The sequence below is a fragment of the Rhinolophus hipposideros genome, assembly GCF_964194185.1.
Source record: "Rhinolophus hipposideros genome assembly, chromosome: 17".
Lineage (NCBI taxonomy): Eukaryota > Metazoa > Chordata > Mammalia > Chiroptera > Rhinolophidae > Rhinolophus > Rhinolophus hipposideros.
In genome coordinates, this window is record NC_138063.1 from 50,360,519 (window position 1) to 50,375,451 (window position 14,933).

The following is a 14,933-nucleotide window of genomic DNA, read 5'->3' on the forward strand; positions in this document are numbered from 1 at the left end:
ATGTTTATTGTTTAGATTTATGAATCTAAATCTAAGAGTTTTTGGTTGTGAGAAACAAATTTAGGTTAAATTGGTATCCTCTAGTATAGGCCAGGAAAGAGAACTTACCGTACAACTACACAACAGCTCCCTGCTACTCAACTTGAGGGAAGAGCGTGTATTCAGCATCGTGTAGCGCCACCTAATGGCTGTGAGCGGAGCATCGCTGTCTGAGACAGACCTTCGGGTGCGGTGAACTGAATGGTTCCTAGAACAGCATGTGACAATTGCATTGGTGAACTTGTTTCAAGGATGTTGCTAACCTTTTTTGATATCAGAGGGATTATTCACTATGAATTTGTACCAACTGGACAAACAGTTAACCAAGTTTGCTATTTGTCAGTGCTGAAAAGGTTGCATGAAAAAGTTAGACGACCTGAACTTTTCACCAACAATTCGTGGCTCTTGCATCACAACAATGCACCAGCTCACACGGCACTGTCTGTGAGGGAGTTTTTAGCCAGTAAACAAATAACTGTATTGGAACACCCTCCCTACTCACCTGATCTGGCTCCCAGTGACTTCTTTCTTTACCTGAAGATAAAGGAAATATTAAAAGGAAGACATTTTGATGACATTCAGGACATCAAGGGTAATAACGATGACAGCTCTGATGGCCATTCCAAAAAAACAGTTCCAAAATTGCTTTGAAGGCTGGATTAGGCTCTGGTGTCGGTGCATAGCTTCCCAAGGGGAGTACTTCAAAGGTGACTGTAGTGATACTCAGCAATGGGGGATGTAGCACTTTTTCTAAGATTAGTTCATGAACTTAATTGTCAGAGCAAATAGGGGGTTTTCTTCTTATACATGTCTTCCAGCTAATATACCAGGAGAAATGTAAGATATGCCCATTTTTCAATTTTTGATGAAAATAATGCCTGTAGATAATCGTAGCCGACAGCTTCTGAAAACATTAGGTGAAAAACAAATTGGGGGAAAGCAGTGTGGTATCCGTGCAAAGACAGAAGATAGACTAATGGAGCAGAAGGAAAATCCAGGAACTGAGCCACACCATCACCTGGGTTACAACAAAGACCCCACAGCAACACACCTACTGCAAGGCAACAGGAAAAAACTGCCTTCATACCTGGTCTCCTCACACTACACACAGAAATCATTTCCAAGTGGATTGTAGACCAAAATGTGAAAAGGAAAATAACGAAGCTTCTAGGAGAAAATCTTCATGATCAGGAGGTAACCAAAGGTGTGTTACACACCACACAGAACACTAGCCATGAAGGAAACATTGATAAATTGGAATTCATTGAAGTTAAACATTTCCATTCATCAAAAGACACCAAGGGAGAGTGAAAACACAAGACATAAAGTTGGTGGAGTTTTGGAACGCATACATCTGACAAAGGACTCACAGCCAGAACGCCCAAGAACTACTGCAAATCAATAGAGAAAAGATAGATAACCCAATTGGGCAAAACACTTGACAAGAACTTCTGTTTTTTTTTAAGTATCTAAATAGCCAATAAGCATAAATCCTCAGCACCATTAGTTTTCAGGAAAATACACATTAAAGCCAGGATTGGATGCCACAGCATATTCACCGAAATGGCTGAAATTTAGAAGACAAATAAATAAATGATAATACCAAGTGTTAGTGAAACTGTAGAGTAATAGGAACTCCCATACACTGCTGGTAGGAGGTAAATATGATACAGCCACTTTGGAACTGCTGACAGCATATACTAAAACTAAATATAAATACATTCTCTGAGCTCTTCCACTCCTAGACATATGACTACAGAAATGAGTCGTGTATGCACCACAAGACGTGTTGATAACAGGTTTACTCATAATATTGGAAAGTAGAAACAGCCCATTCATCAGCTGTTACATGAATAAATTATCAGTAATATATCCATTCAATGGAATTATATTTTCAGCAACATAAAAGAATAGGCTACTGATATGACATGGATGATTCTCACACAGATAATAGTAAGTTAAATAAGCAAAACTCAAAAGAGCATATACTGTCTGATTCCATTGATACAAAATTCAAAAACAGACAAAAGAAACTTATGCTAGAAGTGAGAACAGAGAGTATCTTTCGGGTATTGATGGTATTGATGAGGAAGGAGTGAGAGGGAGGTCTAGGAGGCTGATCGTTATCTGTATTTTTATCTGAATGGTAGTTACATTACATATGCATTTGTAAAAATTAATTCAGATATATACTTATCATTTGTAGACTTAATTGTAAGTATGTTGTATTCTATTTAAAACTGATTTGGAACTTAATGGACTGATCAAGCTGACATTTGAACACAATGATCAATCTTAAAATCACAAAACAAGGAAAAATTGACGTCTGTGCCTGTTTCCTGATGAATGTGTACTTATAAGGTATCTTTGTCAAAAAAAAATATTCTTATGAAGCTCTGGAGCTAACTCTCAATTTACAGGAAATACAGGATTAGAGAGCAGCGTGTTAAATGATTCACAGAGACAGTGAATGAGAACAATCCAGAATATGGAGCTCTCAACAGAAAAAATGAATCCATTTCTCCCTAGAAATAAATTGCCAAGGAAAACAAAGAGAGCAAAGAGGAACATATAGATTAAAATAAACTTGTAAGACATTTCAACCAAATACTAGTGTGTGGACTTTGCTTGGATGTGCATTTGAAAAAGGCAACCATAAGAAAATGTCTGAAACAATCTGGGAAATTTGAACAGTAACTAGAAATTTGATTATATTAAAAAAGTATTGTTTATTTTAGGTGTGATCACGATATTGTGTTTATTTTTTTTAAAAAAAGACCCCTAGTTCCTTGGAGAAGTGGTTGATTCCAGAGCTGGTACAGAGAAGATGCAGGATGAGTGTGGAACATCTTGTGGTTCCAGAAAGTAGGGAGATGCTCAAAAAAGGATGGAGTCTTGTCAAAAGACCACAGGGACGAGGCTGATGGAGCTCCTAGTGACCGAAGTTGGAACAGTTTCAACAAAATAAATATCGCTACTCCTGGATTTTAGCTCAGAAAAGGAAATTAATATGTATACGTCTAAACTGACATAAATCATAAAACAAAATAAGCAAAGAAAATGTTTAAATGAAAGAGAAACAAATAGCTCTCTCTTAGAGTAGAATGTTGGAACAGCAAGGGAAATAGAAAAGCGATTAGGTAAACACCGCACTGGTCGTTGCTGCAGACAGGACCCACCAATGGATAGTAAAATCAGTGGGTGAAACTTTGAGGAGAAACAAGATATTTGCATAATCCCGAAGTATCTTTCCCAAGATATTTATTAACTACAAAGAGAACAATAACATCTACACGATGACAACATCTGCCAGATGCCCGCCATCTTAATAAGTGGTCAAGGTTAACATCACCAGCAATAAGACATGAATCCCTTGAAGGATACAACAGCCCTTCTGTTTTTCTTGCCGAAATGTAGAACCTCATTTCCAATCATGAGAAAACATCAGACGAGCCCAAATGAGGAGACATTCTACAATTTGTATTTTACAGTGACTTCTCAAATTGCAGATAGGGATCATGGCTATTTTCCACGTCTACATCCTTTGTTTGGTATTCCATAAAATAACTGACCAGTTCTCTTCAAAAGTGTCAAGGTCAAGAAAGAGAGGGAAAGACGGAGGACCCATCACAGATTGGAGGAGAATAAGGAGACAGGACAACTAAGTGCAAGGTAGGCGGGATCCTGGATTGGATCCTGGAGCAGAAAAAATGGACATTCATGAAAAAACTAGTGGCATTTGACCAAGGTCTGTAGTGTAGGCAATAGTTTTATAGCCATGTTAATTTCCTGGTTTTGCCCATGTACTGTGGTTGTGTAAGATGTTCACACTAGGGCAAGGTGGGTATGCAAGGGAATTCTCTGCTATTTTTGCGAACATCTGTATGTCTAAACTTGTTCAAAATAAAAAAGCTTTATTTAAAAAGAGTCCTTATGTTTTAGAGATAAATAATGAAATACTAATAGATGTTCTTTTTAAGACCAAGTCCATCCTTGAACAGAACCCACACTCATCACCAGTTTTCCTGGCAGATACTAAATGAGGTGTTTGTTCATTGAAAATTTTCCTAGGTGAGCCCTCTCTATAAAAATTGATACGGTGCTGTATTAAATTGTACAATCTAAAGCTGAGGTGAGACAGGGAGAGCAGGTTGTGCCAGGTTCTCATCGCCTCCAGTCTGGGAACTGTGCACCCAGCACTGAAGCTCATCGACTCCGTCTGTTTTAATTAGAAGAATTGGCCCAGGCGGAAAGTTCTGGGTCTCTGAGGCCTCCACCAGTACGTTTTCTCGGGTTCAGGCGGCACTTCTAAAAGATTGCGTGAGCGGTGCAAAGTAAGGGCAAACAGAGTCCAACCATCTGATTTCTCTTCCGACAGGAATGGAGGAGGCCGCAGTGGGACCTTCTGTGCCATCAGTATCGTCTGCGAGACGCTCCGGCACCAGAGGACGGTCGACGTCTTCCACGCGGTGAAGACGCTGAGGAACAACAAGCCCAACATGGTGGACCTCCTGGTAGGCCCTCCCCCTGTCCTGCTAAATGTGGCGTTTTCCTGGGTAGTGGAAGACTCGGTGCCATCTCACAGATTGATGGTGACACTGATTCACAGAGGAAGAGACACTTTTTCAAAAGTATAATGTGATCTCTTTGCTTGCAAAGGTTTCTCCCTCTTCCTCTTAACTTTGCTTTGTCACGAGGAGACTTCATCAAAATGCATTTGAAATGTGGAAATCGTTGAAACTCACAAGTGAACATCCTTATTAATTTCCGTTCCTGGCAGTGCTTTCCACATGGCTTAAGCACTTAGTCTTCACAGAAAAGAAATTATCATAGCACATGAAATGCCAGATTTTCAAATTATATATTTTATAAATAGCTTAATCACCTAATATTTATCAAAGCCGTGAATTTTAGTTTGACATCCAGAATGTTGCACTTAATTATGGTGGCCATAGCCGAGAAAAGGATTAAAGGAGTTGAGAAACAAAGGACTATGTGCAATTATTTTCTTAGAGTGTTTCATGAAACCTCTCTTTTTTTTTCTTTGTCTTTTTTATTTTTTTTGTGTGGAGCTGTTGGCCAACCACTGTGACTCAAGAATAGTAGCCTAGCTTAAAGGAAGAAGCTTTTAGATTAGGTTTTTGTACTTCTCTGTCAGTGGAGGAAAGATCTGAAGGAAACAGTAGGACTGATCCCAGGGTCAGGAGAATGGCCTGGAGCGGGGAAAGGGAAGAAGAGATGGCCACTGCTGACAAGCTTGGAAAGCCTATGTTCCTGGGGACACAGCACTGCAGAAATGGGGTTAAAATTTGAAATATAATAAAGGGACTAAAGAGAGAGTTGAGAGTTAAGCTAAAGTTGAAGAAGTAGCTATGGTCCCCAGTCATTACAGCAGCACTGGGGGCTGGGTAATGATATGAGCAATGACACCAACTCCTGTGACACATCCAAATCCCTCTCTAGGAGCGTCTGCTTTCTCCAGATACATGTCTCATGCTTGACAAGTTGTTCTGTTTCCAAGAGGCATGGTGCTGGCTAGGGGATTTGGTGGAGGAGCGCCTGTTTGGCCAGGTGCAGATTCACACAGCCATCAGTAGATATCTGGCTTCTGTGGAAAAACAGCCGTGACCCCAAACTACTGTCTTCTCTTCCCTGCCCTAGCAAAGCCCATGAAAACCCAAACTGTAATGGCAGCTCTGCTACTGATTCAAGTTGTGGTCTCAGACAAGTGAACGTGGCAGTGTAGGCCTTCTTGGGCAAGGCACTTTACTTTCTTGGGCCTGGGTTGTGTGAACTATGGATAATGTTGGCTTATGGAAGTGATCTCATGTGAAGATATATGTGAGAGTGTTTGGGAAACTGCAAAGATGAGAGAGGTGGTGCTTGGTAGTGGAGGTGTCCCAGGGCATCGTGCGGCCAGCAGTTGATCGGAGGTGGCTGGAGGAGGATGAGGAGGCTAACAGCTAGTATTTACATGAAACTTAATGTGTGCCAGGCACCACTCTAAGTGCCTTTCACATCTCACAGGTTTCATGTGGTTGGGCCGAAAGGCTGTGTTCCATGATCTCTAGAACCAACCCCTCTCAGAAACAGAGAGCTAGCTCACTCCCTTGGACCCACCATGAATTTCAAAGGGTTCTACCACCACAGAATTCTCAGTCTCCTGGACTGGAAGTGATTGGGAAAAGAGGTGGTCTGAGGTTAAGATAGATAAGAAGGCTGGCAGCGGATGAAAACAAATGCATACATTAAAATATTCTGACTGTGACTGTACTTGATCTCCCTCATTCACAGACAGATGTGTAGCTTCCAAACTTGGGCTGATACCTACACAAAGCTGACCTTGATTAAAAAATGTCATTTCCCTCTCAGTGCAGCCTAAATTAAACAGACCATTAGAATAGACCCTTTCGAGGCCTTTCCTCTAATGGCTCTGGCTACAGCTTCATCACACGCACATTTTTATGGGCAGAAACAATGTGGCTTTTTCCACATCAGTGGAACAGGGTGATTCTCCGTGAAATGGAGACCTGCGTGGTTGAACCAGAAGGGAGCATCTGATCCCAGCTCACTATTTAGAGGTTTCTGTCATTAGGTGTAATTCAAATAGAGAGAACGGAATCCTTGGATGCCCAGAACTCAAAAGGGCAACACCAGTGTTAGGATAAGGGCACGGGCTGAGAAATATAGGAAAGTTTTTCAATTTCCTGAAAAAAAAAAATGTCTGATACATTTGTCACAGTGAATGTTAGCAAGATAACATCAGGTGACCAGAGAGAAAAATGTCAGAGTCCTCTTTGCATGGGGCTTGAAGCTTCCTAAGTTAAAGAAGGGTCCTTGTCATGTTTGTTTAGTTTTACCTATAAGTATAATTCCTGTTTAGTCTGGTACCCATCCGTATGTATGTTGGCTGAGGGGATTAATTCATGTCGGGATGATAAAATCTGGTACAATTCTATTGAGCATAAAAGGCCATCTGAGACCTGAGTGTCTCCCAAGCATCTCCCATGTTGTACCAGCAGCTGAAAAGCACTGAGTCTACTTAGCTGTATCTTCAGAGAATGGTGAAGTGTGTGCCAGAAAGCTTTGGAGTGTACTTCTGTGCTGGCCAGCCGGGGAGGCAGGTGGGTGGATGGGAAAACTCCTGGCCTGGACCCCACTGAATCTGCTCATGTATCACGAGCAGAGGCTGAATCATGCAGTGGCCCCTTGCATTCAGAGCATGAAAATTCTACCAAGGCATCCTCCCTGCAGGGTGGGACGAATATGCAGAGAGGGTCAGTATGTCCGTCTCCATCATCCTTTGAGGCTCTGCTTTTTCTAAATTACTTCTGAGTTTGAAAATCTATCTATCTGTTTTGAAGCATGACGCACTCAAGAGAGATCCAGAAGGCCCTAAAAGATTTAGTTCTTCAATTTTTTAGTTCTGGGGGCTCTGGAGAAAAGCCAATTGATTGCCAGGAAGCAAAATAATTTATAACACAAGACTAGATTTTTTTTTTTTCCAGCTGGGGCAGAGGTATTTTTTCCTGACCACTTTTTAAGTTATCATCTCTTCACCAAGCCTCCAGTCCTTATCAAAGGACTGGGTCCCAGGGGGACCCAGGCCACAGTCTGAGATTTGAGCTCCTTTGAAGCTATGATAGTTGTGAGAAAACTGGGGCTTCAACAAACAGCTCCCCTCTCACCTTTGTCCTCCTCACTTGGCTTTTGAGATTTCCAGGGCTGTTTTAACAAACAGCCTTTAGGGGACAGATCTTGCCTAGAGATACATATTATCCCCTGGGATGTGGTAGGAACTTTGGCCAAAGTTACCAAGATCAGAGTTAATTAACACAGACAGCATGTGCTGACAAAGGCACAGCTTGAGCTCTTCAGGGAGGCTCCCAAGATCATCTGCTGGGGTTGTGGCCTTGATGCCCTCCCTAAGTGAGCAAGAGCTTTTGTGCATAACCTGGCTTTTAGGTACCCTTGCAGATTTCACTTTCTTCCTCTTCTTGGAAATAAGACATGTGGTCTGGAGTGGAAGTGGGGTTGGGGTCTTGGAGAGGGATAGCCCGTCACCCTGGTTACCGTCCTGCACAAGGTAGGATGAGCCCCTGCTCACATCACTTCTTTATGCCCAAAGCCAGCTCATGACACTCAAATTGGGAGAGCTTGGGACCAAGGCATAAACATTCTTTTTTTCCCAGAAGCACAGGGAGAGCTAGTGTGCCTTAATTATACAGTTCAAAAGCAAGCAAACTGGGAGGAAAATGTGGAAGACAGGCCTGGTGATCAAGTGTAATCAGTCTCCAATGTAGGAAGATTTCAGGCATTTCCCGAGGTGCTTGGGGGAGGGGACAGAACAATTTATGATCCTCCTCCTCATTCTTCTTACTTTTCTGATTCAGAAACCAGTCATCACAGAGTCTATGGGGATTAGCAGCTTGCATAGGAGGGATTAGATGAGAGAGAAAGAATTCGTTTTGGAAATTATAGTCGTGCCTACAACAGGGCAACATCATCGACTTCCGACACAGCAGCCCCTTGGTACTGAAGCCTGAAATCCCTTTGGTGTTTCCTCGCCTGTGTTGTGGCCTGAGGCCGGCAGCCACATTTCCCACTAAAAGAAATTTTAACATTTTCATATGTTAAAAGGGTGGTTCGTAGTAGGCACGGAAATTAGTTGCACAGTTAGATTTGTACAAAATCATGTTTATCCAATAAAGAATTGAATCTCTTAGATTTCCATGAAAAAATTGTCTTCTGTGATTCACAAAAAACAGACATGATTGGAACACTTCATAGGCAATATGTCATCTCAGTGATCTGACAACATCAGAATTCTGAAATTCAGGTGATTTATTTTAAACATTCTGAAAATAAACTTATCGAATCCTGAAATGAAAAATACTAGAATGGAATCAGATAGTTTTTGTGTAGACATTATTTTCAGTTCTCTTGGGTATATACCTAGGAGTGCAATTGCTGGGTTATAGGGTAACTCTATGTTTAATCTTTTGAGGAACTGCCAGACTATTTTCCAAAGTGGCTGTGCCATTTTTACATTCCCACCAGCAGTGTATCAGGGCTCCAGTTTCTCCACATCCTCACCAACACTTGTTATTGTCTGTCTCTTTATTTTAGCCATCCTGGTAGGTGTTACTGCTATTGGTGTTTGATCTTGTGGCACCTTCAGTATATCTGTTTACTCTCTGTCTTCCCCTTTAGATTGTAAGCTCTCTGAGGACTGAGGCTGTATTTTGAAATCCCCCAAACCTCTAGCCTGACATGTTTATTGGGTTGAATCAAACGCTGCTAAACCTTTTGTCATCATTTACATATACGACCAACATTTGATTCCTCCCAACTGTATGTCAGGTTCTGTGCCATAGACCGGTGTGTTATATGCAGACAGATAAGCTATGGCCCTTGTCTTCAAAAAAATAAGTTAGACTAGTGGGGAACAAATGATTTAGAGAACAAATAATTGGTAAAAAAAAGGAAATTGCAGTGACTAATCAGGAGGCATATATCCAAAAAAAAGTAGAAATTTATTTTTAATTAATTTGGCAAACCCAAAAATAAAAGATTCGTTTCCTTGGTTGTTAAGACAGTGGTGCTGACTTTCAGATCTCATGAAAGATTGTCTCTTATGAGGTGGGAAGAAAGCCTTACAGTTGCTGAGCTGCCCCGGATACTGGGTTGCTACCAGGTGGCAGGTGGAGGCATCCTCACCCCTGTGTCCCTCTGCTTGGTTCAGAGCCCACACTCAGGTGGCCATCAGCACAGTGCATACACACAGGTGCAGAATGCCCTCCCCCACCACCTGAGACCCCAGCTGGGTGGACCAGGACCTCCCACGGGGCTGGCTCAGGCCAAGGTTCATGATCTGAGAAATCTGTGCTCAAGAAAAATAAAGTCACTGCCTGATTAAGAACTGGTATGTGGTTCCCAAAGGGTATAAAACATTTCCTCTCTCTGCCTTTCCATATCCTGTTGCTTACCTGGATGCCTGTTTTGACCCCAATTAGGATGACCATATACTTTATCATTCAAACTGTTAGTGAAGTGGATACTACTAATGCTTTTGCCAGGATAAGAGGAATAAACCAGTTCAGTCCTGGGCAAACCAAGGCATGGTACCACCTACCCGGCTCCACCATTCATTGTCTGTCCTATCACCTGCTACCTCTTCCCACTGTCTCCTCCACCACACTCATGTTGGGGACCGTTCATGGGCCCTGCTCAGGTCTGCCTCACAGGTTGTCTTGGGTCACGTATCTCATCCTCCTTACTTCTCATTGGACCTTGTACTTCTCAAAGTCAAAGACCAGGTCAAGGTGCTCGGTACTTAGGAGGCACCTGAAAGATTCTCATGAAATGGAGAAAGTCTTGCTGATGCTGACCAAAAATCAAAAGTAAAGCTGGGCCAGGGGTCAAGCTGCATTTATTTACTGAGAGCTTTATGTAAGCAAGTCATGAAAGCGTGTCCTCCAGCCCTCATTACCTTTCCTTCTACCTCTTGATTTTCCCATATTTTGTGCTCAGGATGTTGACGTACAGGTAAACATATATGTGTGGACAAACATATAAATGTGTTCCACTTGCCTAGAACTTTCCAGGAATTCTAGAGAAAGCAGATATCAAAATACCTTTCATCAGGTTCTTGTGGGGGACATCTGCAAACAATGGATATGTTTGTGGTTCAGAACCATGACTTTCTGATTCATCCCGGTTTCAAATCCTCAGTTTGATTTCTTTTAATTAAATCCCTAATCTGGCATAATTGCTTTAATAGAAACAGCATTTAGATATTATAGAGCTGACATTTTTTCCCTTCTGTTTTCTAGGATCAGTACAAGTTCTGCTACGAGGTGGCCCTGGAATACTTGAATTCTGGCTGACAGCATCACAGCTCTACAAACCAACCCTTTCATCCCACAAAGCCAAGACATTCCAGGGCATTTGTGGACATGAGATCAAGGCTTCTCAATATGCTTATTTTGCTTTGCATAATTGGCTCTTTGTAAGAGCCCTAGAAAGTGTGTATAAAACTGCTTGCACTGCCCAATTCCCAGTAATGCTGCTGCCTGGCAGGAACACAGAGCATACAGTCGTCCAATACTGTACTCCGAGACATCAGCTTGTTAGAGCAGCATAGACATCTGGTAAACTGAAGAGCACATTATATTCTTATGAAGGAATTTGTACCTTTGGGGTATTATTTTGTGGCCCGTGAACCTTTGTTATTGTTACAGCTGAGTGTACATTTTTGTTCTGTGGAGAATGCTACCTGGCATTATGATAATATATTATTTTAGTTAATATTTGTATTTTAACATGTTGCATAATATAAGCTTATGTAGCTTTCCAAGACTAACAGATAAACATATAATGAACAAAGATATGTTGTATGAGTTATTGTTTCTATCAGATTTGTATTGTTTTCAAGGGAAAAGCTGGGGAGGAAGTCAGTTCAAAAATGCAAAGCTCAGCGATCAGATTCACAGATCCAAAGCTTTTCCATTTGTTTATATTGTAAATAGTTTTGATTTCATCAAATTATTTATTCATTAAAAGAAATTTTTGTGAAGCACAGTGAGTGACAATCATTTTTATTAAGTCCAGGAAATGATTTACTGTATGATGTTGCCTTGTGTGAATTCTCAACTCAATAAAGACCAGTGACCAGTCCTGGTGTATTCCTAGTTTCCCAGTGCCCAGGCGGTGGAGGGAGCACTGGTCACTCCAGGTCACTGGCAGAGAGATTATACCTGGGGTCTATTGGCCTGGAGCAAGTGGAGTTGAATTTTTTGAGACAGAACTTTTGTCAGTGAGAAACATAGGTCCATTCTGGGAACCTGGTGCTGAGGAAACACAAGCCACAGAGTCTGCCCAGACAGTGAATTTTTCCCTGATGGGAGAATCCCCATTACAGAGGGCGCTGGGCCAGATGCCAGGATGGTGATGTTCTGACTGGGAGCCACCTCTCCTTTCTCCGTTTCACCTCAATCAGCTGTGGTAATATCTGTCCTCTCCAAGCCTCAGTCAGACCTGAATCTTGCTGAGGGAACTCTTTTTAAAGGGTTATAGGATTAGAGTGCATTTATGCAGGGCACAAAGTTCCTGGGGAGGGAAATCACGTCAGGGCGGCCTGCTCTGCTTTGCTTGAGGTCTCTGCCTAACCTCTGAAGAAGAAGGAAGCTATGCCATGGACTTACAACATGGGTTTAAACTGCTCGCCGGGCTGTGTTAAATTATGACTAGTTGATGACGGAGACAAACCTTTATCAAACACCAATTCTGTGCCAGAAACTGTGCAGGGTGCTTTCCCGAATGGTAGCAGATCCTCCCCGCAGCAGTATGATTTGGGTACAGTTATGGAGCCATCTTACAGCTGAAGAGACTCAGGTTAGAAGAGATGAAATAACCCATCCAAAGTCATCCCAGCTGGTTGGTGCCAGGTGCCTCCAGAGCCCAGGGAGGTAAAAGGATAACAGCAGCAGCACAGGCACCCTTGTTAAAACCTGTGGTGTAGGAAATCTCACGCCTGCTGAGTTAGGGAGATGAGACCCATCACCCACTCTGGAAAGTGGAGAGGCTTGAAAGTGGTATTCCTGCCTGCTCTAGGGATCTTGGTGACCAAAGATCCCAAGAGTGGAGGTTGTCCATGAAGAAGACTGAAACTGATATCTGCATCTTAGGCCTGCACTGTTTTGCTACGCTGAGTTACACAATCCATACTGCCCTGACTGATGTGAATTTCCCAGCACCGCCCCTCAGGTGGGTGGAACTCTACACATGCTCAGGAAGAGCTGGCAGGCACTGAGCTTAAGCTGGACTAAATGCCTCACTGCTCAGGCTCCTCCAGGACAGTGGTCTCTCACCATCCTCACCCAATTCTCTTTGATAAAAGATTAAAAACTGCTTCTGTGAACATCTCCATAGGGATGAATCCATATGGAAAGCTGCATCCATTGTTTGCCAGCTAGGCACTCTCTGTTCTCTACATAATCATAGCTTTGGTCTTCATTCCTTTTGCTGGAGTAAAAGAGAAGTCATTTTAGCATGCTGTTGAAGTGATCTTGAGTCTGATAAAGCAACCATTTCCTAGTCAATCCCTCCATTATCAGCCCCCAACCCCGGCTCACATTGAAGCCAATTGTTTCCTCTAGACTTTTGGATCTCTTGGATTTTTACCTTTCTTTCACTTGGTTTCACATCTTAGCAGAAATAGTGATAGAAGAAAAGGGACATTTTGCAGCTTTCTGATTTCCCATGAGGCCATGCAGCATGGTTGAGATTCTTATTACGTTCAATACACAGAACAAGTCTCTGCCCCTTGCAAAAGAAGCTGACGTCTTGGCTAAATGTCCCTTCTCTACCTTCTCTCAGTACTCTGGGTTGCCATCTGTTGTGGCAACCTCAACCTCCCAGACATTTCCATACCCGTGAATGCTGTCCCCTGACTTCCTGACATGGTCCTGCTCAAGGACAACTTCATAACAGCATTCCATTTGGGGGCTATGGCGGCTTTGCCATATAGCAACATTGGGTCAGTGAACTATATTCCCCAGAATTCGCTTTCTTTATATTTCCAGTGGGTGGGCCCCGGAGGTCATTTAATACAAGATGTAGAGGGCAAATAGAAGTGGCAGCTATATTATTTTTATACTCAGCAGGTGGGCAGTTATAGGCCCAGCTGCTGCCCCATGCCAACAAGGTGAGCCACCAGGACAACGCACGTGAGCTGACACCACCACCACCACCACACCTCCCCCAGCGCTCTCTCTCCTCAGAGTCTTTCCAGCTTGTGCTCAATGTCTAGATCCAAACCCATGCCCATATTTTTGTTTTGCCAAGACATCCAGTTCCAGGTGCCAAAATCAATAGCTATTTATTGCTGAATAACAAATTGCCCCAAAATTTAAATGTTAAAAATACCAATAAACATTTATTATCTCATGCAATTTCTATGAGTCAGAAATCTAGGAGTAGCTTAGCTAGATGAGTCTGACTTGAAAGTCACTCATGAGGTGATTGTGAAAATGTTGGGTCAGGGCAGCAGTCATCTGAGAGCTTAACTGGGGCTGGGGAATATACTTCCAAGGTGATTCACACACCTGGCAAGTTGGTGCTGATTATTGGCAAGAGGGCTCATTTCCTACCCGTGTGAGCTTCTCCACGAGCTACTTAAATGTCCTTATAGCATGATAGCCTGCTTTTCCCAGTGATCCAAGAAGAAACAAAGCTGAAGCCACCATTTCTTTTAAGACCTAGCCTTGGAAGTCATACTCTGTCATTTCCACAATATTCTATTGGCTACAGATTCATCCCTATTCAATGTGGGAGTAAATACACGGGGACAAATCCAAGGACAAATAATTGGAGGCTATCTTGGAGGTTGGTTACCACCTGTCAGCCTGCTTCAGACCTCCCACATCACCTGGCACCTCAACTTGTGCAGGCTTGTTATCTGGAACATAACAAACCTTACCGCTAGAATGCTTAGTCTTTCAATCAAGGCTCACTCCTCTCCTATGCTGCCCTTCCCATACTGCTATACAATTTTGTCCTAGCAGCTTCTGCTCACGATAACTCCAGACATTTTTACTATGCATTAAGGAACATTTGTTCAATTGTAAATAAACTTGCCCCATAGCCTTGATTAAAAGAAGACTCTCTTTCCTCTACTCCCAAGACAGCCCCCTCTGAAACTCTCTTTCAAGCAGAGATAACTCATTTTACATTCCAAATTCTTCCTCAGTTCCAGCAATTGCCCTTTATATTCCACTTGATGGTCATACCCTGCAGCTTATCAACTTGAACTACCTCAATTCTGAAATCTTAAATAATCATGCCAAATTCTTACCCCAACTTCTTCAACTGCTAGCTTTCTCTTTGCCTTA

The 14,933-nt window shown here is 42.4% G+C and overlaps 1 protein-coding gene across 8 annotated transcripts in view; it reads left to right on the forward strand.

The window, feature by feature from the left end:
- Nucleotides 1–11,718, forward strand: part of PTPRM (protein tyrosine phosphatase receptor type M) — an 824,073-nt gene extending 812,355 nt beyond the window's left edge. For all 8 annotated transcript variants that reach the window (XM_081079020.1, XM_081079013.1, XM_081079015.1 and 5 more), the window contains 2 exons: nucleotides 4,418–4,553; nucleotides 10,875–11,718. In XM_081079020.1, coding sequence (XP_080935146.1) covers nucleotides 4,418–4,553; nucleotides 10,875–10,928 — 190 coding nt within the window. In that variant the 3' untranslated portion in view covers nucleotides 10,929–11,718. The remainder of the gene's footprint in view (nucleotides 1–4,417; nucleotides 4,554–10,874) is intronic.
- Nucleotides 11,719–14,933: the final 3,215 nt, after the last annotated feature.